At 42.4% G+C, this 26,074-nt stretch overlaps 1 protein-coding gene across 1 annotated transcript in view; it reads right to left on the bottom strand.

Annotated features, from left to right (window-relative positions):
- The window catches only part of ITPR2 (inositol 1,4,5-trisphosphate receptor type 2), a 241,630-nt gene that overhangs the window by 210,612 nt on the left and 4,944 nt on the right, over positions 1-26,074 (bottom strand). Inside the window, exon 2 of the mRNA XM_058805787.1 lies at positions 2,134-2,204. Within this exon, the coding sequence (XP_058661770.1) occupies positions 2,134-2,204 (71 nt within the window). The remainder of the gene's footprint in view (positions 1-2,133; positions 2,205-26,074) is intronic.

The following is a 26,074-nucleotide window of genomic DNA, read 5'->3' on the forward strand; positions in this document are numbered from 1 at the left end:
CCAGAGAAGCTGTGGCTGCCCCACCCCTGGCAGTGTCCAAGGCCAGGCTGGATAGGGCTCTGAACAACCTGGGATAGTGCAAGGTGTTCTTGCTCATGGCAGGAGGTTGGAATAAGAGGGGCTTTAAGGTGCCTTCCAATCCAAATCATTCTGTGTTGCAGCTCATCCACATTTGCTTGCTACCACCATGTCAGCAGTCCCAAAATTAAGCTATGGAGCACTATAAAGAAGAGAGAGCTAATGAGTGACTGGAAGAAAGACTGCAAAAGGAGCTAAGCAGCAGCAGGCAGGAGGAGAGTAGCTAATAAAAAGTTTTGGGGCAGGGAGGGAGAGGGAAAGGATGGAATCTGCAAAAAGAGGAGGATCTGAGTTAGAGAGAAGGAAAGGTTTGATGCTGTGGAGAAGAGGGAGCAGAGGCAACCGGAGATAAAGGGATGTGTTATGCAAGCAACAGACAGAGGTTACAATAAGGGACAGAGCCAAAACTCTCCACAACTAATGGAAACCACTCCCCTACAGAAGCTGGGACGTAACTCATGAGAAAGGACCTCAGCTTCCCCAGCAGCAGAAAACAGCTGTACATTTGTCAGTGTATCCCTCTGACATCTGCTTCACATGTGCTGCCACCACTGATGGCAAATCATTAGTGCTGGGAGCTCAGTCAGCTTCCACCCTGCATCAAAGTGCCCAAATCACCAACACAGAAACCTAACAACTTTTCTTTCTTTGCCTTTTGAAGTTAGAAATGAACAACACAGAGCTGCAAGAAAATAACTCTAATGTACTGAAGTTATAAAATCAAGCCCCCTTCAAACACTAGACAGTGAAAGAATTATGGTTGTCTTTTTGAGATCCTTAGTTGTATTCAATGGTATTCAATTATCCTATCACAAATCTTCCTCAGTGACCTTGGTCTCATCTAGAAACCTGGATATGGTCAACTTCAGAAACACATCAGGATGGTTCAGTGACAGAAATATCATCCAAAGAATCCCTACCTGATATTTTGTGCAACCTGGAAACTGTGAGTCACTTGCAGGCAGTGAGGGGGTGAAATCACAGTTATGCATCCTGAAAGCCACACTGGATGCTACCCTCAGCTCTGCTTTAAAGTTATTCAGTCACACCAGGGACTGAAATTTATTACTGTTTGTTAGTTTCTAAGTATGCATCCTCACTTTCAGCCAGAGCGCTGAACACTCACAGCTGGAACTGGAACCAACTGCTGATGTTTCCTGAATATATAATGGAAAAAAAAGTCTTGAGCTCTCTGGGAAAGTAGAACTTCACTCTCCTGACGTTTTTAAGTGCTTTATTTTTTGCAATAGTAGCATATACATAAACACTGCAAATAAAATACTAAGGGTAAGATGTCAGTGGAAGCCCTGACAATCATAGAATGGTTTGGGTTGGAAGGGACCTTAAAGATCATTGAAAATAGATACAAACAGGCATGAAATTTCCCTTGCTCTAAATCAGGCACATCATACTCTCTTTATCTCAAAACCAGTGTGAATCCAAGCCCTTTTAAACCAAAAGAGGCCTGGATCAGGCTCTGCTCTGGCACAGCTATGAGTATTTTTTAGCAGTCATGAAGTAAAAACTACAAGTTGTCAGCACACTCTTATTTTTTTCCAATAAGCAAAAGAGCAGAATTATCCAAATCTACAAGGTCAAACTGAAAAAAATCATACTGTTTTAAGCAAAAGCAAAACAAAAAGCTGACAAAATATTTGGGGGTACTCCTTAAAATGGTATCTTATCTTGAAAAGAAAATAAACAATTCATCAGCTCAAGTAGCTTTGGACCTCACAAGTTTCTTTCCCATTTACAGCGAGAGCAGGGCTGGAGCTAAGAGTTTGTCACAGGGCAGGGGATCATTGTTCAATGTGCAGCACAAAGCAAGTAACTCTTGGACTACAGGAAAATTCAGCTCCTTCCCCCACATTTTCCACCTGCCTCTGGTGCCTTTGCAAATTTTGTAATTGGTTCTCAAAATCTGCCATTCATGTTCCAGTTTGAAACTCAGTCCCTGGGTCCACAAACCTTTTGGGAAGTCCCAGAGTAAAAGTGCCCAAGGAGGCAGAACAGCACCAGTTGGTCATGAAAGAGAAATGATCCCCAGTTACTGACCTCGGAACTTCTTTGGAGGATTGGCAAGGTCACCGGCCTCTGGCTGGACCACGCACCGGTCATCCACCAACCTAGGAAAACAGAAGTTACCACACTCACTAAAACATGCCATCAACGTTTATAAATGCACAGACACGCCTGCCACACCACAGAGCCAAAAGCTTCCACATTTCTCCAGTGTAATACAAAAAATACCTTAGAAACTCTGTTATTCAGTTACTAAGCATAACCAAGAAAGTCTACATTTTTCTTCCAGAAAGAGATTTCTTCTACAGCACTAAATTATGGTCTGTGTTTCAGATCCCACTTCATTTAAATCCCTTTTGTCAAACCAAATACTTTGATGTTCCATGTAAAATTTGTGTTTTCCTTCATCTGAGCCATTAACCCTCAATCAGAAACAGTTTTTTTTCTCTGCAGCTGTCAGATTTTCTTCTTCACCATTTCCCATTTTTTTCCTCTGAGGAGGCATGTGGAATTAAGGTTTGGCTCTGATCAAAACTCCCAAGACCACATTTTCCTGTGCTAAAATGAATAAGCATTTCTTTAGTCCACAGCAGAAAATCTAGTTGACAAATCTAATATTTTTCTTGTAATATTTTAGAAGTTAAATAAACAATAAAATTTAAAATATGAATTGTTAAACTTATCTCAGAACTTCCTAGACATAAATTCAGCTTCCTTTCAGGAAGCATCCTGTAAATAATTTGCCCATTTCAAACAATTATTCAGGAAAATCATGTTTAAGGACACACTACTGCCCTGCCACTTCACAGCAACATTCTTAGCAGCATTTTTGTTGGAAAATGAAATAAAAAGCACAAATTGGCTTCAGCCAAGTTTCACAATGGATGCATTCAGCTTTGACTCAAGCTGGGGAAAGCTTTGCCTCCAGCCACAAGCACAGCAGGGCCAATACCCCAGCACACCCACGAGTTTTCTACCTCTAGCAAGATGACAAAGTCTCCACTGTAGCTGCAGCTCCCAGAGGCAAAAATGACAAAGAATTTGGAAGTCAGCAGTTCCAATCTCATTACAGACTTGGATGCAAACATGGTCTCAGTGAGGAAGGGGAATTGAAGAAACAGCTTCAGGAGCGAGCAGGGGGCCTCAGGGAGTTGTGTTCTTCACAGTCTAGGTTAGGCCAGGCTTAACAAGAACAGAGTGAAGTTTGGAAAGCAGGACTCAGGAAGAGTCTTGCAGGCATCCTGCATTCTGCCCATGTTCTAATAGGCCAAATCTTCCTGTAAACAGCACCTAAAACCTGGAGTCACTGAGAGCTGACTGGAAAGGATTACCTTAAACAGGAGCTTTGCCAAAGGGTTTTCATGCCAACAGTCACTCTCAACAAAATCCCTGGAAGGTTTTTAAGGAAGAACCCATAAGATTTGACCTTAAGCACTGTCAGGATGGAGGCATATTGAAAAGTCAACCATAACTCACAAGGAATCTCCTGTGTTCCCTGGTGACAACTTGTACACCCTCATGACAACAACTGTGGGTGAAATGCAAAACTTTCACCACGGCAAAACTTTCACTGTAGCAAAAGCCAGATAGAAAACAAGGAGTTGGTGCTGAGCTAAACAAATTACATCCTGCAGATTCTCTGAGCCAGCCAGCTGCAGTGCTCAAACACACTGGCCTTGCAGAGAACAGACATCCAACAACTAATAGCAATCACTTGCTGCTCACCATTCTCTAAAGGCACAAAGATAAGGACCATAAATGAGTTTGGAAGCATTCAGGAACCAAAGAGATCAGAGAAGACAAAGGAAAAAGGAGCTGGTGCTGCTCTCATCCTATGGACACAAAATCAGAGCACAGAAAGATTGATTGACATGTGCCACGGCAGTGGCATGACAGAGCAGGAACATCACCTCCTAAGCCCCTGCTCAGCACCCCAGCTTCTCACATCTTTGTTTCTTATAACACAGCACAAAAATCTGACGAAAGTATTGCTTTGTTTATTTAGCAGTTACTAAATGAACAATTTAATCCCCAGCATTTGCCCATGATGCCATTCATCCTGTATTCCAACTGCATGACCTTCAGGGAGGCTAACAGCTCCTTGTTTACTCTGGAGGTGCTTGTTGCGGTACCACAGGGAGAGCTGAGCTGCACATTCCACATGATGCAAGACTTCAGCCCGCCCTGTGGAGGGGAACACAAGAGGCTCTTCAAACACAGACCACTTCCTCTGACACACAATTTAAAATATTCAAATCCCGCTTTTATAGCGAGCCAAAAGCAGCTGCTGGTTTGTTACTGACACCTGCGAGGTGGCTGCCTTAAACAAGCAGCAACTCAAAACCTTTGTAACCTGCTAACAAATCCATTTGAGATGAGTGAAACCAAACAACAGGCTTGGCTGCAAAAGGTCCTGGGCACCTGCAGTGACTGCCAGACCACACCACAGCAGGTTTTAAGATCACTTGCTAGTAGGTTTAAATAGGAGGCCAAAGTGCACCAGACCAGGCTTTTCAGATAAAGGCAGAATTTATTGTATTGTATTTATTGTATTATACCATAAAATGTGCAAGCTATGTAAACACTGATCCAAATTATGGTGCATATATTCAAGCCACTTAACCATGGTACTATCAGAGAAGCTTTAACAAACTTCAAGGGGTTTAATTCTTCAGCTGGACTACAGACAATACTGCTTTGTGCTCTCTGCTGTCATTCAGCACCTGACACATACAACACAACTGTATTTCAGCTTTCCATACGTTGGCAGTACATAAATGACAAAGGAGATCCCTGCACATGTATGAAATGATCTCTAGCTGAGCCAGTTCTCCGCTGAACACAATAAATACCTGGGGCTTGCACAATCCCTCCAAGTAACTGCTGTAATTAAGCTTTACAGTTCCTTGGCAGTGCCTAAGATAAATCATCAGGAAAGCCAAAACAGAAATTACAGCCCTGGACTTTACACATGGCCCTTTGTATTCAGTAATTGCAGAATTAGGGGCTGAAAGCAACAATGCTCATGGGATTGCTTGTCACAGATGCCCAGGCATTCTCCCACTGAAGTCAGTGGAAGTTTTTCCACTCACTGCAGGGCAAGCAAGAGCAGTTCCTCATCATTGTGCCACAGGCAGCCAACCTCACAGACCAGCAGGTGTTTAAGCCATTAAGGCCTCACATGTACAAAAGTGTACACAGCTACAGTGTACAAAGGCTCATTAAACAAGAATTGGAGCTACCTGAAGCAATGCCTAGCAGATAAGGTGTGCCTCTCCACAGAGGCAGGGAGGAAGTAAAGGCAGTTTAAACTCTCTGCTATCATCACAAAATCACCCAGGATGGGTCAGGGTGGAAGGAGCCACAGTGGGGCAGCTGGTCCCACCTCCCTGCTCCAGCAAGGCCACTCCAGAGCACAGGATTGTGCCCAGGCAGCTCTGGAAGATCTCCAGTGAGGACACTCCACACCCTCTCTGGCCAATCTGTTCAGGGCTTGGTCACTGCACAGGAAGAAAGCTCTGCTTGGTGTCAAGACATCAGAGCATGACCCTGTAGAGTTCTGCACCTCTTTTCCTCTCCTCCCATCATCTGGTGGAGTTGAAGCTGCCTCTTCCCTGCTGAAATGGGAGGAAGAACACAGAGGAGGAGCAGGACTGAGCAACAGAAATATAACTGATAAGCAAAGTATGTTGGCAGAAATGTCTAATGGTGCCTGAGTTCATAGATAGGAATCATATATGCTCCGTAAGTCTCTGTGTCCTGCAAGCTCCCCTGATTACCTAACACAGGCTAAAGGTAAATACACAAAAGGTTTCTAGGAACTTGAAGATGTAGTGCAAGAGTCAAGGAATAGTTGTACAGCTGTAATCCTAGAAGGACTGTTCCCAGTGATGAGTTATTTTAGATTTACTACTGAGATACAGTTGAATTCTCAAAGAACAAACACCAATGTAAGAAAACAGTGGGAAAGGAATTATGGTGGGTTTCATTAATTTTAGGTCTCTTTCATAACATAAGATGCTTTTTAGATTGTCAAAGAAAGCAGCCACATATTATTTCTTAGCTTTATACCTTCAGTTTCAAAAATACCACCTGAAATGTATTTTGTCTCCTCTTACCAACAGAGATTTCCACCCAGTAATCATAGCCAATATTATTAAGTACAACAATACGCGAATAAACACATGAGCACAGACTCTCCCATAGGTGGAAGTGCACGTGTGCATAACTTGTTTAAAAATACAAGACCCAGCTGCTGATGTCTATTATACATTTGGTACTATTTAAACATCTATGGAGTGTTTTACTCCTCAAAAAGCTGAAAAACCTAATTTAGAGGCAATGTCTTCAATGCAAGACACTCAAATTGCTCAGCTTTTATTCTCTTAATGGTATTACAATTTCACTGCCTTTTTGAGCAGCACAAGGCCTGGGCAGCAGCAGGAAGAGGGGCAAAGTTGGTAACAGGCATCAGCAAGAGAAGCTGGACATTTTAACTGCCAGTGGAGCCCAGCACCGCATTTGCTCACAAAGAATGCTGAGGTTCCATCCCAAAACCACATAACCTCAACATCCCCTCGTGAACAAAGGAGCGGCCCACAAAGCCTCCCTCGCTTTGCTCCTCAGATTTCCCTTCACACAACCTCCTCCACAGAATTGTTCCTCCAGAGCACCTGCCAAGAAGGACACTTCTTTCCTCCCAAACTGCAGCACAAAGCCTCTCCTGAGCTCCACACATCCCAGCACCCACTCGGGAAGGGAGATGAGAGTCATACGACCAAGAAACCAACCAATAACGAACAATAGGTGATTAAAATTTTTCTGCCCTGGAAATCAAACATCAAATACCGAAGTGCCAAAACAATCAGATCCACCCAGTTCTTCTCCAAGTCCACCCACTTTTCATTTCATTGAGCCTCTTATCAGGCATCTAGGTCAGCCCACTTCTTGTGTGCTTCAAGTGGTCTCCTGCCAAAAATTTACAGTCATTCTACCTCACCCTTCCAAAAATGTGAGTTCATACTCCTTTCTGACTACCAGTCCTGCTTCAAATTATTTACAACTCTATGTTTAGCTACCCTGCATGAAATGTGTCCTTTTTCCTGTTTCTTTCCAACACCAAATTTTTCACCATCATATTTTCAAATTTTTTAGGGTCCCCTACATAAATCCCAGCTCAGAAAATAAAAAGGCTCTTCCTTGCACTTATAGAAGGGCTATTAAACCTCTGTACAACTTAGGAAGATTCCATGCTAAAAAGCTTTTCCAACAAATGGAAGGACAGCAGAACACAATATTTTAAGAACTTCACTTCATACCAGTCAGGTACAGCAGCACAGACACAAGAAACTCTGGCTCCTGCCTGCCTCAAACTTTAGGAACTTTATACTTTCCTTCCTGAACAAATTTTAATTGCCACAAACACAAAGCATAAAACAGGTTGAAAGGAGATGTTTAATTAATACCCTTACACTGGGAAAGCAAAATTCTATGCATCTAAAACATTCCAAACTCCTGAAGGTGCCTGAAACAGCACACAAATTTCACCATTAACAACCTTTAGCGTGAAACCAAGGTGTGGATGCATTTTATCTGAGCTACACAGAGCAGGAACATTCAGCCATTCCCACCATCCCAAAAATGCTTGTGGGGTCACTTTGTATTAGCAAACGGTGTGGAGACACAAGGGCAGAGAGCACAATCCCAAGCACAGAGTGGGAAACAAAAACACCACAGTGGAAAACAAAAACACCACCAAACAAGCAGGCGGCTCCATGTTTGCACTAATAACTGCATAAATAATTAGCCCTAAAGTTTTTTCCCTTATCTGATAGTGCATTCATATATTCTTGTAACTGTACCTGCAGGCTTGCATGTCAAGGGGGAGGGAGTAAAAGCAGAAGTTTTTCTGCTCAATTAAGTAATCCAGCTATAAATCCCAAATGTCATTTTGTTATTCTATTGTATTGTGTTATATCCAATCATGCTTTTAGATTGCAAAAGCTTCTGTTCGGTAGAACTTGTTTATCCCTTTTTATAGCTATATTTACATTTAAAACATTGTGCAATTCGCATTAAATTATAAGAACAGAGCTAAAATAAGTTATAAATAAAGGAATAAAATGTTATTTGGAGGTTGCAGAGGAAGGGAGAAAGCATGGTCCTTAGATTTTAGTCTCAGTTTTGCAATTTTCTTGGCCTGTGTAATAGGTAAGCCATTAATGCACCAAGAAAATGGTACAGACGTACACTTGGACATACTGATTTTTGCCAAGCAAATGAGCATTTGCACAGAATTTCAAGATCCTCACATCAAAACAACATAAATCAAGTAAGTCTCAGTGGTGCCAAGCACACTTATATTCTGCTGTCAAAAAGGGACTGGGAATTGGTCACAGTCAGAAGGCTGAGAGAGCTCAAAAAGTGTTTGGACAATGCTCTAAGGCACAGGGTGTGATTCTTGAGGCTGTGCAAGGCCAGGAGTTGGACTCAATGATCCTTGTGGGTCCTTCCAGCTCAGGATATTCTGTGATTCCATGGGGAACTGGCCATGGGAGGAGGTGTGCCAGCCTATCCCACCCAGCTCCCTCCCCAGGCACACCCAGTCCTGCTGTACTTCTCTTACAACAGTGGCACTCTGCTCCCAGGCAGGTTTTGGCTTCAGTCTGTCTCAGTGCCTTTGATAAACAAATTACATTCCCATAAACCCAAGGAAATGGTTGATTTCTTCCTTTGTTTCTTTTTGAATTTTTTTTTATATGAAAAGTAAGAGTCTATCATACAAGGATGTTACGACAGCCCAAAGGCATTTAACTGGAAAACCCTTCCACAGGCAACCCCCCTTTTGGGTGATATTTGTATTAAAGCTAAAAAAACTGAAATTATAAAATAAGTATTAGGAAAGCTTTCTGAAGGCTTTCTTTAGTGGCTTGCAGAACACATACCCAATAATAATGCACATCACCTGGAGGACTGAACAATTTTTTCACAACTAACATTTTCCTTTTAGGTGAAATCTTGGCTGTCTTCGAATGGACAAGATTTCCACTGATGTCTCTGAGGCCAGGACTTCACCCCCATCATCCCAGCTTCCCAGAACTGCACTGAGGGATGAAGTTTAAAGAACCAGCAGTGTCAGCACCTCACACTGATGGTCATTCATCAAAGATTTAATTGCAATCTAATCTCTGCAGCATTTCCACTTAATCCACCTAACTACATATGGAATGCAAGCACTGTAACAAGCCCAGGATTTGGCCCAAACTTAGATGTAAATCAAGATTACACACATGACTTTAACTCTGCTTGCTCACACTTTACAACCACCCATAACAGGTCTGCAACTCAGCTGTCTCAATGTAAGAAAGCACAGATAAAGTAGAATTATTAGGTATATCAACCTAACACACATTAGAAACACTGACACTGGGACCACTGTAAACTAAAAATGAGGGTGTCAGAAGCAACCTTGCATCTTTATGTGAATTTTTAGGCATGCAGCTCACTAACTGGTCCCTATCAGACTGAGCAGTTTAATTTTCCATGGTAAACAGTGACTTCAGAAAAGAGATCCTAGTAACAGCATCACTGCTCCCAAAACCAAGCAGAACTCATTGCAGAGTTACCTATTCAGCCACAGACAACAAAGCTAAGCCAGCAGCATAGGGAAAATAATCCAAATCAAAAGAAATTCCACATCTAGTTTACAACAGAAGAATATGAGGTTTTTTTCTCACCTTTGCCCGTATTTGTGAATGGCCACTTGAAAGGACTGCTTTGAAGAACTATGTGCTAATAAAAGGAGTCAGAAAGGCTGGATTGTTCACTGCTAACAGCACTAAATGAAAATGGAGAGATTTACCCAGAAAAACACAGTTGAGAAATGCCAATATCTGTCCAGTGATCAAAAAGTGACTTCATCCCTGTAATGAAGGCAGTCACACCTACTCATCAAAATGGCAACACTTAGTGTAGAAAGGAAGCATAAGCAAAGGAAGAAAATGAGGAAACTTTGCTGAAATAGCACAATGTAAAAATATTGTTGTTTAAGCAAACAAACCAGCCCCAGACGCTACTGTAGGGCCTATAATGAACCTCAGCATCCAGAATGACAACATATATGCAGGCAAACAAATGCATACAAAAATATATACATGAAAAAACTATCAATCCAGCAAACACAGGTTGGAATGTAAATCCTGGAAAACTATCCAAGTTCTTTCTCCATTCTGTAACACAAACAACAATAATCCAGCAGACCAACCCATGTCACACTATGTAAAAATGTGAGTGGAAAACATTGCTCAACCAAAGTGCTGACATTTTACACATTCTGAGGTGCTTATTTTACACAGGAGAGGCAAATTATACATGCCTTATTTTTTTCTTAATTAAAAAAACCCAATTTTTCAGACAATACAGATAACAAAACCCTCCCTGTTACAAACACTGTTACATGTCAGGGTACCAAACAAAGAAAGGGCTCGCCTCATTTCAGAGCTGAACAATGGGGACAAGTCCCAGGCTAGTGTGAACACATACAATTCCACTGAAACTAGTCAGACAGCCCTTTTCTGCAGCAACTCAGTACGTGACCCAGTGTTTTTTATACCCCTCCTTTAGTGCACCTTTCTTCAGCAGCCACAGAAACTGTCCAAGCACACTCATACAACACATCCTGAGCTCCCCCAGCCACAGCCCCTTTCCATGAGATGTGCCATATCCTGGCACTGGGTGCAAACCTGGGCTTTACACTGGGAACATGAACCTTTTCTGACCACCCCCTTGCTCTGGAATTACAATGCTGCCTGTTTTGCCGTCAGATAAAAGGAGACAGCTCTCAGGTTGAGCAGCATAACCACCAACAAGCTTGTAGCCAGCACGCAATCCAGCTCCCAAAATCCTGCTGCTGGTTTCAGCCTTTCCTTCTGCCCCTGGGGACAATGACTTTGGCTGGCAGGAATTCCCTGAACAAGGTCTGCTCGCCCTTTGATGTGTCCAGCTCTCACCGGTGGCAATGAGAATTGTGCACAGGAAACTCCTCCACATCAACACGTGCTCCAACTCTCTCAACAAAGGATTGTATGATTTTTATTTTCACTTTGCAACAATAAATGTTTACAAATTTTTGCAGCTTGCCCAGGTATTTTTGCATTTTCTTTGCTCTTCTCTTTCTTCAGCAGCAAGTTAAAAAAAATTACTGAAAACAAAAAAAAAAAAAGAAAACAGTGAGAAATCACAGTGACTTTATTTACTTGTTTTAAAACTGAGAAGAGCCAGTTTCCTACGGGGAGAGATCATTTTGGGAGCTGTTCCAGATTGTCTCAGAGCTGCTTTCCCAGTTGCTGGGAGCTGCTCTGGGGGCCCTTTGCCACACCTACCCCGACCTGTACACACTCGCTTGAGCGAGTCCCACATAGAGCTCAGAGCAGAACCCTGGAGAGGAAATGCTGGGGAATGCTCTGGCCACAGTGGAAGGAGCTGGGAAGTAGGAGAGTCACGAAACAGCAGCCACAAGCAGGGTGGCAAAACGGTTACCGCTGTGCAAGGGGACAGGTGTGAGCCTGTTCTACTTGTGGGAACTTTTCATGACCATCATTTTAAAGCAGGAAAATGACATCACAAGCAGGTTCACATCTCAAAACTGTTTCAGACCTTTCTCAAACCAACCACGAGGCAGGCTGGCATCTCCCACCAGGAGGCTACACTCACAACAGCCCATCTCACATGCCCAAGGACTCTCCCAGCTCTGAGGCACAGAAAGCCTCACATCTGCTCAGCAGAGCTCAGCATTCTAACCAGGGTGGCTGAGCACTTCCAGGACCCCTCCAGGCCCATCTCTGCACAGGGTTTGGGGACAGCATAATGGCAACAATGACTCCAGAAAACACTTACAGCAGTACAGGCTATTGCATTCAGCACCCAGAGCACACAAGACCAGGTGTTTATTTATTAATACAAACTTTTTTGGGGTCCACCTGAGCTCTCAGTAATAACTCTGCTGAGCACCAAGGAGCTCTGACTCTGGCTGTGCTGTCACCTGTCAGTCAGATCACCTTCTAAGGTGTGTCTTAACAAGCTCTGTTACAAAGAAATTAATTTGGCCTTCTACCTTCAGGCCCTCCAGTTCAGCAGCATTCTTTTCAGCTGAAGGAAATGCTTCCAGGTCTCCTCACACAGTTTATCCTGACACCTTAATGGAGGAAAAGCACCTGCAAATAATCACTTTCTACTGGGAAAACTGGAGTCTTTTATCACTTACATATATTTACTGGGAATTAACTGGCAGCGAAACAAAGAAATCAGGTTTTCTAGAAAAGCCTGCACTTGGTGATACGATAAGTGGAACAATGATATTCACTTTATTTTTCCTTTTTAAGTGCAATCCTGCTGTACACACATACACTTATCAGCACTCATGCTACAAATCCCACAGCATCCATGGCTTTTAAGGATGCAGACTGTGTTTGACCTGGGAAAAAGGAGCATGGTTCTTCCCTCTGGATCAGTATCAAACACAATCTGGGCACACACAATGCACCTTCTCCCTTCTGTGCCAAAGTATATACACCTCAGAAAGCAAAGGCAAACCAGCTCCAGGGTTACATCTAACCAAGCCAAAGCCAAACCAGGGTTACACCTCTCCAAGCCAATGCAATCAACTCTAGAAGAACTGTGATGCTATCACAAATTTTATTCCAGACCATGCAATCTTTGGTGTCTTTTCTATTGGTCTCCTTCCTGATGCTGCATTGAGAGATATTAAAATCCATCTACTTTCACTGGAAAAGAATGTGTGTTCCTTGCTGTCACCACTGCCCTGAAAAATGTGAAAAATGGTCTCCAGCTCTGAAAGCTCAAAAACCAGAAGACCAAGAGAACAGATGCACGCATGATTACTTTTTTTTTAAATCTCACCATTTTTCAAACCCCTCTCTTTTGTTTCTGGGGGATCTGACTCATAATTTTCAGAAGCAAACAGGAAGCACTGCAGACATCTCCAAGTGTTTCCTCTCTCCACCCTCCCACCCACCTCTCTTGTCTTTTACATAATTTCTGGAGACTTTGTTATTCCTTTTGCTATATTAGCAATGAAATAGCACTTCCCTACACCAGCTCCAGTGCACTGAGGTGCAAGAGACCCTCCTCTGCCCAGCTCCAAGGGAGAGACATCCTTCATCCCCTTGACAGGACAAAGCAGGGCTTTCCCTGCCTGAGGAAGCCAGGCCCTGGGGGCAGGCAGGAGCCAGCTGTGGGGAATTCAGTCCTGCTGCCCACAGCAGAGTGGGACCTGGAGCAGAGAAACAGGATGAAGAAGTGTTAGAAGGTAATGTGCCGGGAAAGCCTTTTTACCTCACTCCATTTATTACAGCGCTTCCTTTCATTGTATACATGAGAAAAAATAACATTTCCCCTTCTCCGCTCACCGGCAGGACCTGTCAGAGCACTGGGCAAGCAACTGCTTGGAGGGCTGGGCAGGAGGCATGGCAGAGGGACAGCCTTGGGATCAGCTCCTCTGCACACACAGCAGAGCCCTGGCTGAGCATGCGGGGCTTTAGCTTGTCCTGCAAGGAGTTCTTGGTGCCCTCGAGCAACAGGGGGTGTGGGAAAGGCTGGCAATGAGATGGCACAGGGCTCCAAGGCCAGAGTGAGGGGGACAGAAACAGTATGAGGGATGACAGGAGAAAATAAATTACCCAGCTTGAAGAGAACCATGCAGCTCCCACAAGGAACTGGAGCAAGAATGTGATGGGTGATGGACTAAGTAGCCACTATTCCTTACTCCTGCATGACCAGCTCTCAACCAGGATGGTGGGGACCATGCAGAAATGCAATTGAAAGCCACCTGATTCCCTTTTTAGAGATGTCAGCTCTCTCTGGCCAGAGCAGAGTAAATGGGATACATTTCAGCAGCTCTTCTCAGGAAGAAGGCATTGTGCTTTTCAGGGTGTTTTGTGTATTCCATCTCCTTGTGTCAGTGCAAGGTCGTAAATGCAATTACAGGCAAGCCTGACATCCTGAGATTTATTTTCATTACACCCCTGTTCCCATAGAGACTTTGTAGGAGCAACCACTACTGCACACTCTCCCTGCAAAGGGAACCTGGACACAAAAACAAGCACACCAAAGCTCACATCTACTTTCAAGTTAAACTAATTGGTACAAACAACCCTCATTTAAAGAGTTCTAATCTAACACGGTGCAATAATATTTAGCACAGTAAAACTATTCTAACCTTTTCCTTATCACTCCACAAAGCTCTCGGACACATTATCACAAGAGCTTAACCTGCTGCCTGGCACATTAAGATTAAAAACCTGCCCACTGCCTCAGCTACTAGTCCCCATTCACTTGTGCATAGTAAATAATACTCCACAGCTATAAGCTGATCTGAAAAGATAGCAGAGCACCCCACCCAAAAATCAGCTCCATTTTTATCACCTCCCCAGATTTTATGACCTAATCAAAAAGCCAATCGTCTATCAGAGTGCTGCAGCTTTGCATACAGTTACACAGTTCCTTCTCCAAGTCAAACAGCACCACATTGTCTGGGATAATCTCATCCACTCACATAAACAATTAGTCTGCTATATTTTGATTAACACTTCCGTTTAAGAGGACATTGAGACGCTTCAGCCTAAGTGGAAGAAGGTCTGGCCTCCTGCTAAAACAGACATGCTTTTCCCAAGCTTCCTCCCTGACTAGAAATCCCAGCCTCGCCCCAAGCACCTCTCTGGAGCAGAATTCTCCACTATTTTCTGATTTGACAGATGGAAATAAAACAGCATAGCTGATGTTGCAGCACATGTCACGTTGAGACAGCCACAATACACAGAGTGTTATCACACAGTTTCAGAAAGCTTCAACCCATACAGAGTAACGCCATGTCACTTCAGAGGGCTGCAAGCATCCTCCCTTCTTGCTCTTTAGCCCAACCTTTCACACCCCTCACGTTCATGCACTGCACCTGTGTGCCCTCTGTTCCCTTTGGTGACTGGTCAGCACACCTGGCACTCCATGGCTCAGTGCCTTCAATGCTGTTCCCTGTCCTGCCCAGCTGTAGCCACTGGGGATGAGGCTCAGCCATAGCCCCACTCCCAACCACCACAAACTGTGTGCCCACAACCTGACACTCCTCTGAGTTACCAGACCCACAGATCACCACATTCAATAACAGAACTAAGTTGACCCAAATGCAGGCAAGGGCAAAAGTAAACATTAATCTGGGTCATTCATTTCACATTACAACCTTTCAGAGCCTGAGGGTCTCTAAGCAACAGTCAACCCCGTTGGCACAAATCATCTACTAAATTGCTTAAGTATATGAGCTCATATTGCTTAGAGAGGGCTGAGAACACTCACATAAACTGTTTTGATGGGGAGCAGTAATGTGAAACCACTGATAAAAAACAGCTTGCAGAGTAAGTGTACATCCACAGCCTTGGTGGTTTGAAAAATTATTCACCAAGGCAAAAGACACAATCATCTCTGACACCACAGTTCACTCACATATAAATTCTTCCTAAATAAGACATCAGAAGTTAACTGCTCTCTTGTGATTCATTAAGATACAAACAGATATTAGTTAAACTTAAATATTATCATATTTCCTAGAAAAACTGAAACAGAGACAAGGCTTTATTCCACTTTATTCCATATATATATGCTGCTTGCTACTCTGGTTACTTAAAAAAACTACAAATTATTCCTGTACCTCACAAAGTGCTGTTCATCTGGCTGGACTGCAGCTTTGTGTCAGCAATTATGTGAGTTGGAAATGAGCTTGAGCCTTTGATCTTTCTTTTTTCTAACGTTTAATCTGAAAATGTTTTAGAACATGTTTATGTTTATTTTTACCTTTCAAGTTTAATTTTTGTCATAGGAAAAGAGCACCAAAAATAACTATTTGTTTGTGTTTAAAGCTTTGTGTTTATACAACAGAAAAGCTTGTCTCTAACTTGTCATCCTGAAATTAGAAAAAAGTATCTCAGCACTTACCTCACCAAAGTTCTGCTAAGTTCCTGCCAACTAACTTTGAAGAGATCCTGTCATAGCTGTGGAGCAGACTTTCAATGGTATTTAAATCAGATATTCTGCTGACTTGCTCTGGCAACAAAGTGCCCAGAAAAGTGCTGACCAGCAAGTGCTCAGTTCTGTATCTACAAGGGATGGCACAAATATCCAACTTCCCCTTCTCTCAGCACACTGTAGCCAAGGTGGAGGAAGTAAAATGAGACTTCACAGCACTCCCTGTAATCCCCTCTAAGCAAGACCCATTTGAAAGCAGCTGCTGCCACATTAGGGCTGATATGAACCATAAATCCAGACACACAGAATTTCATCTGGACACCTAGGTGCCAGTTTAAGCTGGGAAGAGCAGCCTCCAGAGGGAAAATCTCCCAAAATCCCCCATCCCCAGACTAGGACCAAACCACATGGAAAGAGCTACCAATATTCACAATGCACAGGAAAATCCTCCTCCCTCTTCTCTTCAACTAGATTAAATAACCTACACCTCATTGCATTCACAACAATTCCCATTTTATATGGAGAAGGACTGAGAACTTACAGAAGGTATTTAAGGTCCACCCTGCAAAACAGACCCATATTTCTTATGGCTGCAAAAGTCAGGGAGAAAAAACCTGCACCAGTTTTTTAACACAAACAATAAGTGCCTTCAACAATCCTTAGAAAACAAGTACTCAGATTGGATCCCTCAAGCTACCAGTACACAAAAACAACCAAAACCCAGCCAAAACAGAAATTCTAAAGCTCCTTCAATGGCTAACATCATCCACCAACAACAGATACCCACAACCAAGGTGTAGAGACCACTCTGACAGCATTTGAAGATACTTGAAGACATTTCATCACCCAGACAAGCCTGTGAATGCAATGTCTTCGTTATCCTCAGAGGACTGCAGTAATTGAAAAGAAGAGCTGACAAGATATTTTCAGTCCTTTCAGTCTAAAGGGATAAAATTCTTTTAGTTCTTCTATGACCTCTGCTAAACTGAGATAATAGATGAAAAGCAGCTACTGAACAAAATGCTTTCACCTCAGCTTGTTGGAAATCTTTATTCTTGATCTGGACATGAACTTGGTCTTCTTAGTCTATGCACTTGTCACTGCAAGGGTTGACTATTTCAACACATATTTCAACTACATAGGAAAAGGAGACACAAAGGGCAATTAGAACTGAATTCTCCTTGATTCATTATGTCTCATTCCCATCCAGTCAATCCCTGGACTTCATAAGCTCTCCTGTAAAATTCCATCCAAGAGATGTCCATGTTACCAAACAGGCTGGAACAAGCTTTTCCAGCCTAGTGTTTGATCTTCTACACAGTCCACATCACCCCAAAAGTTCTTAATGATGTAGGAATTTGCTTTATATTGAAATAAAATAGCTTCTGGAGTATAATTCATATTCACATCCACTCCTGTTTTAAATTCCTCAAAAGCAGTGGGACACAGTGCCCTCATTTCCTTGAATCTACAAAGTGAGAGAGTTGAAGGTAGAAGTCCATAATGACCCTTTCTACCCACACCCATCAGCCTGTGGGCACATTGAGATAGGGTGTCTTTTCTGAAAGCCTGCTGTCTCAAGGACTTAGCAAACTACTTGGAATTCCAAATTCTCCTTTGATCCATAGATGGTTTACTCTTTGTTTCTGTATCTACAAAAGTCATTCAGCCAAGTTTCTCCTATTTGCAGAGCCCTTTGGTGCCTGACTTCACAAGCACTGAGTGATTTTGTGAAATAAATCACAACTGTCTCAGTGGACAGCCATAACTACCAGTTCTCTGGCAGAAAAACCCCTCAGCTCCTCAGCCACACACTCCAGAGATGCCCCCATAAGACACTGTTGAGCTGGGCTCTCTCTCTTTTATCTGTCTTGCCAACGTCACATTTCCTGCACCATTTCCCACTTCCTGCTTACATGCCACCAAATCACACATTTTGCAAATCAGCCATGACTCTTCCAGCACCCCCAGTTTCAAAGCCACTATACAATTTCTGAATGAATATAACCACCTGTGTACCACCTCATTTCTAAATTCCAAATTTGCCTGATGAGATCAGAAGACCTTGATCTTGCCACTTTGAGGGGATGCTACGCTTTCAGATGATCATGAGAGCCCAAATGGTCTGTGAAAGCTTTTGGCTGATCTGCAATCTGTTCCAGGAGCAATACATTCATCAGGTGTGTGATTCTGCAGGTTTTGCACCTTATTCAGAAGGTTTTGCAAATTATGAGAAGGAAAGAAAAAGCAATGCCATTTTCAGCAGTCATTCCTTGAAATAGTTCCTTGATCTCCTGCCTAAGGACATATCTGCAAAGAGTTAATTTGGGTGAGGCATCAAGGTGACCCCATTGCTCCTAGATCTGTGAGCACCCATGAAAGTACATTTAATTCCTATGAATTCCTTCAGCAAATGTGCCAGCTGTTCTCAAGATGCCTCAGCACAGTACTGACCATGTACTTCTTCCTCAGATAAATTAAAATGAAAACATCTGAAATTTTAAGCACCAAGAGGAGTTCTCTCCAAAGAGGTCAAAAATTTCTGTCCTACTTTGTCACCTTCTAAGCTGCCCCTTGCCTTCTCACACCTGTGCTTCCACAGATGAGTAACTGATCTGCAAGGTCATTCCTAAAAAGTCTCTGCTGAGGCTCAAACACAAAGCAATCCAAAGCACCCCTCACCTATATTTTGTGGAAAAATAGATCAGAACCACAGCAAATATATTTTTGACCAACTCAGTGACCCCGCCCTGCTGTTTGAGAGTGGCTTTATTTGACATTCATTTCCCTAACTTGCCTGAACAGTTTTTAATTGCTGCCCATAAAATGTTTCACTTTCATCTGCAAATCAAAGTGTCACTAGGAAACCTCTCTGCTTTGACTCCTACTGATGCACCCATGCATCTCTTTTTCCAGATGGCATTTTTATTATTGTTTTAATTGTACCCCCAAAGCTTCCAGTTCTTGTATTAGAAATAATATCAATTCTCTCTGGTCTCTTTTCTTTTCTGTGATTGCTTCTTGCACCCTGGATCCACACGAATACAAATTTACACTTTGGAAGTTCGATCCATCCCATGATACCAGATTATTGTTAGTCAGAAGCAATTGTGTCAATTCTGGAGACTTAAGGACTGTTTCTGCCATAAAGAAAAGTTTGAGATGATGTCAGGTATTTTTTTCATTAGTTATTTGGAAATAGTTGTATATAATCATAGAATCATTTAGGTTGGAAAATACCTCTAAGATCGTTGAGTCCAATGAGTCCAAGAACTTGTGAATTCTTGTTTTCCTGAACTCAGGACATATCAAACATCAGGAGTTTCTTTGATAGCAGTTTTCAGAGAGAAGAGGGCTCAGTGGCACATTCACTTTATTGCTTTTGGGTCAGCAGATTTTCTTGTCTATGACTGATGTTTTTCTCTTGTGTTCTCTGTACTCATTCAGGCCTGTACACTTTGCCCTGATGATGCTGAATTTCTTTCTAAGAAAGAAATTCTTGGGTTTTCTTAGAAGAAATTCTAAGTTTCTTGGGTAACACAGCCCAGATTTTATGCAGCTTTACCAAGTGTAAGTGCTTTGGGAGGTGACTTCTATTGCCCCACTTATCAGGTTGCATAAAGGATTTTCTTTCTCACCTCCATTACAAATGAAGAACATTAACTATACTTATCAGTCAACGAGGTTCCCCTCAATGGATGAGCATAACAATAATGCCAGCAAGTGTAAGACTCTCTTCAGCACACAGTTTTCTCTAAGTGATAAATTCTGATAAAATCTTTAGACACGGACTTAAAATAAAGCAACACACCTTTTGAGCGGGGAGCCTTAATGAACTAACTAGCTTTGTCACTACTGGCATAAGCCCAGTTACTGTGAGATAAACCAATATAAAAGAATTTATGCATTGAACAGCTCACCAGATCAATGCTTATAAAAGAGCACTGGCCCAGAACTTGGAGTCTTTGGTCATATCCACAATTTGTCAACAACCTTGCACAAGCGGCTCCTCTACTCGTGTCCTACCCCTTAATCCACTGTTTCCCTTCAAACATTCTTTAGATCCATGCTTAAAAACTCAAACCAGCACTGTCCCATTTCCAGCTGTGCTCAGGGAAAACAGTTCCATTAGGAGCAGCCTAATCACAGGGACAGTTTAATCCAGCACAGAAAGGAAATGGATCAGATGAAACCCAGAGTTTGATTCCACCAGCCCCGTGCACAGCACGGCCTCAAATGAGCTGTTATAACCAAACTTTACATTCCATGGTTTTACTGTATCCCAGATACTACAGGGAGAGGGGGTGTGGGACATTCATTGGTCTTTGCCTTCAGTGACAGAAAAACCTGTTCAACTACAAAAGTTAATACAGACAAGACTTAATTGCCTGCCAGGTCCTGACCTTGTTTTGTTTCTGCAAGAGAAGCCACTGCTAACACAACCTGAGCAAACTCTAAGCCAGACCTGCAGCTGCCCAGGAGCCACAGCAGTGCCCTCTCTGAACAGCCTCTGAGGGGGTTTCTTGATCAAATCCTAATTTACCTTTTAATACTCATGACAATCAAGCCAGGGAAGTAAAAAATCTGAATTTGTATCCTATTCAACGGGTTCTTTTAAAAAATTGTCTTATGACATCTTTTCAGTTCAAGTCCACAAATTTGCATGTGTAGGACCTACATCTTAAATCACTTATACAGGAAATAATGTCATGAAGCTTTGCAAGGATTTTTGTAAATTACTTTTTTTTGAGGAAAATAATATATAATATCATAGAATGGCCTAGACTGGAAGGGTCCTTTAAAATCATCTCATTCCATACCCCTGCCATGGGCAGGGACACCTTCCACTATCCCAGCTTACTCAGAGCCCCATCCAGCCTGGCCTTGGACACTGCCAGTGATGGAGCAGCCACAGATGCTCTGGGCAACCTGTGCCAGGGCCTCACCACCCTCACAGGGAACAATTTATTCCTCATATCCAGTCTAAACCTCCCCTCTGTCAGTGTGAAGCCATTGCCCCTTGTCCTGTCACTCCAGGCCCTTGTCAAGAGTCTCTCTCCATCTTTCCTGTGGGCTCCCTTCAGGCTGAACAATCCCACTTCTCCAAGCCTTTCCTCACAAGGGAGGTGCTCCATCCCTTTAATCCGCTTGGCCAGCCTGTCACACGTAAGTTGTTACCTCCTCACCACCAAAATTATCATTAATTTTTCTATATCTTATTCTGTATTTTTATTATTTAAAGGCAAGGTTATTCTTTATAAATAACATGCTACAATGGTACATAAGGATATCTGCAGAGATATCTGAAAATATAATTTGAAACTTGGACTTCCTGTATTTAGTGAAGTCATCAGCTTTACAGTTCTCACAGCAACATTAAAATCCAAAGTACTTATACATCAGTCCAGGACTTAGGAAACCTCTTTGACAGTAAAGTTTGACTTACTAAGTTCTGTCTCCATCCTGGAAGGCAGCGTAGATGTTGCCCTTCCTGATTTTTATATCAGCAAGCCTGATGGAAAACCTCATTTTACTCCACTGAAATTCCACAAAACTCTCCACGAAACCCTGACTTTTCTGCTCTCTGTAAAGAGCCACGCTCACAGAGCCCTGTCAGATTTGGAACAGGAGTTTATGGATTGGCACCCTCACTGGTGCCAGGCAGCAAAGCAAGGACAATGCATTCTGCTGAAACTGAGACCACCTTAGCAAAAACTGATAATCTAAAAAATTGTCCAAAACATCAAAGAAAACATTATTAACAGGCAGTTAACTTTTTTCAGTCCACACAGTTTGTTGGTTTGCTTTCCTTTTTTTCTTATTAATAAAGGATTTTTTAAAAAGCCCAACTTTCTAGGAAGGCTTTAAACTTTTATTCTTTGATCAGAAGAATGGAACTTGCTTAGTGATTCATTTGAACATTTTTCAGCATTCACAACTGAACAAAGATCTGCTCTCAGTGTTTTCAAAAGTGATATCCAGTCTTTCCTAATATATTGGTTTTGCTTCCTCTCTTTATTTATAGTTTCTGAACGTTAAAAAAATATATGCCAAACTGAAAAGGTGACTGAGAATATTTTAGCAAAGCACATGCGGGAGAAGCTGAAGATATCCACAAGTAAGAGAGCTGTAGGAGCTGGGATTTTACAAATCAAGTCAGGTATTGCGAGATTCAGGACAAAATTATACTGCTCACATCCAACTTTGCTGCCCTCTAAAGCTGCCAAGTTAAATTTTCCACATCACAGTGCTCAACGTGACACAACTACCCAAAATCTACTCTTAAGAACTGGATTGCTGTCCTTTAACTGCAGAAAGCAGGTATAAAAAATCTGGGGCTTACTAAGAGTTTAAGCAGTTGTTTCCCTAATTCTCTGTGCTTTCAACTGCCCCTGCAGCACTGATTAACTTGTGTGTGTCAAGTGCAGGGAATAAAAAAGCTGTTTGAAATTCAAACAAGCCTCCAAGAGAGAATCAAGATAAGAAGCTCAAGCATTGAATCACAAGAAGTTTCTGTATTTTGAGTTGCATATAAAGAGCCTCGCTTCAGGGTCTGTTTGTTGATATTCCTTTTAAATGACATTGATTTTTATCTGTCAGAGGTCAAAGAACAAAAACTTGACTACTGTTTTAATATTTTACAGAAAAGAGCTGGAGGAAGCTTAACTTGGTGTCAAATCACAGAACCACAGAGCAATCTGAGCTGGAAAGGACCCACAGTGATAACCACCACATTTGGATATGCTCTTCCAGCCTTCTCCTGCCAAGAATTTCATACAAATTTCAACCCAGTACCTTCATTCATGCAGCAGCAATGACCTAGAGGGACATTTCAAATTAGTTTTCCAAACTTATAGAAGATTACCAAGTACCACAATTTGCTATATCTAACTTTGGTTGTTACAAAAACTATCACAGGCAATCTTAAAACTGCAATTTATTTCTGAGGAACTTGCATTTTACCTCAGACATTCTCTTGGAGAAGGTGATATAAAACATTCATTTTCCTGGACAAAGTTAAAAACCTTCAGAACAAAAAACAAACAAATATTCAAGTATTTGAAACCTCAGCAGCCTTAGCACAGGCCTCAAACATTTGAAATAGCAAAGTAAACAGTGGCAAAGGCAAGCTGACTTCTTCCCTTGGAAAAGAACAGTTTGTCAGTAGCTTTCAGAGCTATTTTCTCTCTCAGTAGCTTCTCAGAGCTATTTTCTCTCAGCCCCTGCTGCTCTTGGAACTGCAGCTCCTGCTCCTCTTCAGCCCCACTTCCCTTCTAGCACTTGCTCTGCCCATTTCTCATCCTGAATTCACCAACACACCTCTCTTCCTCATTTTCATCATCCAGCAAGGGAGCACTGGAAGGACAGGGGAGGCTGTTTTCCTCACATTCTTTTCTGCACTCTATAGCCCACTCTTCAGGGTCCTCTTTCCTTTGTTACTAAGCAGTGAATAAGAGTTGTTTTTAAATCACATACTTTGGAAAACACTTCATTTCTACTCAACGGGAATCAAAACATGCAAACGAATGAGGATGAGAAGTAGGTAGAGACGGAGGCACAGAGTCACAATACCAGCAGCAACAGCAACAAGACCATTCCTGACACAACCTTTTGGCTACCACAGCCAAAACAGCCCCTCAAAACCTCAAGCAGTACTTAATATCAGACATGAATAAGTACATTTTAACCCTGTGGTTTTCTTGTTTAACTCTGTTTCCAAAACCTTACTTTGCAAGAATGTAATTTCTCAGCTTGTTTCTTATTTGAAGTGAACTGGGACACTAAAAGCAGAAATTATTTTTTCTTCTCCAGAGATAGAGAACACAAAGCAGCTGAACAACTGAAGCTCTCCTGAGGCCTCCCAGGAAAAAAACCTGGAAATCCTGGGAATTGGGATTCACCTCCCACACAGATGCAGGTCAAGGTGAGGGCTCTTGGTGCCCAGTGTCAGCAGAGGGAAGCTGCCCCTGACAGGTAAAACTGCTGCCCCCCAGCAAGAGGCAGGTCAGGACAGCCCACAAAGTCTTAGGGTAAAATCCTTCCACAACTTACACCTGCTAAGCCTGGGCAAAACTCCACAGGGGCAGAGAAAGACAAGCCCTCCATGCTGGACAAGTGGTGCTGGAGAGAGCCCTGCCCTCAGGAAGACTCTTGACAGACATTTGCAAGACTCTTGGGTTTTTTGAAAGATGGGGATAACGTGCTTTTTTTGTTAGGTTTGGTGGTGGTTTGGGGCTTTTTGGTTAATCTTATTCTCAGAAAAGCCATTTTACTTGAAACTTTCTACAGCAAATCATTCAGCTCCAGGCATCTACCCTGGGTCTCGAACATCAAAGTTTAGCACCATGAACAGCTGAAACCAGGACCTGTCTCAGGAAGTGCCTACACATCTACATAGTGGTGGAACTGCTGGTTCATGTAATTAGATGGAATCTGATTTACAAGTAAGAAATTTTTAGAATTTGAAGGTTTAAAGGAATCAGTCATAAAGGGGATCATGTCCTTAACAGAATTAAAATATGCATCTCTGATCAAGTGACAAAACACAGCACAGGCAAGGTAAAAAGTAAACATTGAATACTGTTCATCTTCTTTTCTTTTTGATACCAAGTGTATCAAAGTGATGGAGCTTCACCCACATCCCTTTTTTGCTACAAGAAGTAGCAGACCTTTGAAAGCAAGCAGACACCAGACTTTCAGGTGCAGAGGACATGGCTTTGAGCTGCTGCCCAGCAAACAGGCTCAGGCTCCAGCCGAGCAGCATGGGCAGGGGAGGGCTCCAAAGACCTCACTGTGCTGTGAAACACCCAGCTGAGCCAAGGGCCCCTTGGGAAACAATCTTCCAGGCTGGGGAAGTCAGAGATTGACTGACTTCTTCCTCGGCAGTACTTTTAAAATACAGGGTAACTGTGGTTTCTAGTGACACCATGAACCACGCACGGGTGGTCCAGTTCAATCCCATCATTAATGTAAAAGCAAGGTGGAAAAGACTTCAGGTCACTCAGACCAAACAATCTCCCCTCTCTTTCCTGACTTCTCCCCACATCACCCACAGCCCAGCTGAGAACTACAGAAGTTGTATGACCTGTCTCAGTTCAAAATCCAAGTCCTCTCCTGTTTCCAGTTACCACCACACAGCAGGTAAGCTCACTTCCACACCAATCAATCAGTTCTTTCCCTAATCCCCATTTTCTCTCCAACCCTTTTTGAGAATGAGCCCTTTGAAACAAGGATATTACATTTAAGCATGCAGCCTCATAAATCATACTGCTGTAATTAAGTCTAATGTTATGTTCCCTCACACTGAGGCTGTGCTCTGTGAACAAGTAAAACTTCTGAAACAAACCAGCTTCCCCTGGGGCTCATGTCCTGCTGCATTCCCCTGAGGCTGCTTTGTGGAAAGCTTTGTCTCATTGTTTATTCAAAGATGGCACTGCTGTTACAGTATTTGAAACAAGCATCAAAATAAGGTTGTTAGAAAAGCTGGAGCGGTGCCTAATTGCTGGTGAGAGTGGATAATTACAGAGGATATGAGCTTTGATATATGGATTGAATAGCAAGGTATGTGAGATGCAGAGGTGTATTTATATGCCTACATCTCCACTTACATGGCATTTATTGTAAGATCAATGAAAGTAGTTAATAATGCATTATTAGCTTATTAGTTATCACAGAAGAGAAATACACTGTGCAGCTGAAAAGTGTACATCACCATATACTCAAAGCAGCTGCAGAATTCACACCAGGGCTGCTGCATTAGAAAGACAACCAAGAGAAAATATTCCTGAAAATGCCAATCCTACATAGTATTTAAAAAAAAAATCAGAATCACACAATCAAAACTGTCAAATTTCATTGGTTCTATCAGTCTAGAGGATAAAGTACCTAGGAAACAAAACACACAAGTACTTTTTCCCACAGAAAAGCTGAAATTCATACTCCCATC

Source organism: Ammospiza caudacuta, chromosome 5, assembly GCF_027887145.1.
Source record: "Ammospiza caudacuta isolate bAmmCau1 chromosome 5, bAmmCau1.pri, whole genome shotgun sequence".
In the NCBI taxonomy this organism is placed as follows: Eukaryota; Metazoa; Chordata; class Aves; order Passeriformes; family Passerellidae; genus Ammospiza; species Ammospiza caudacuta.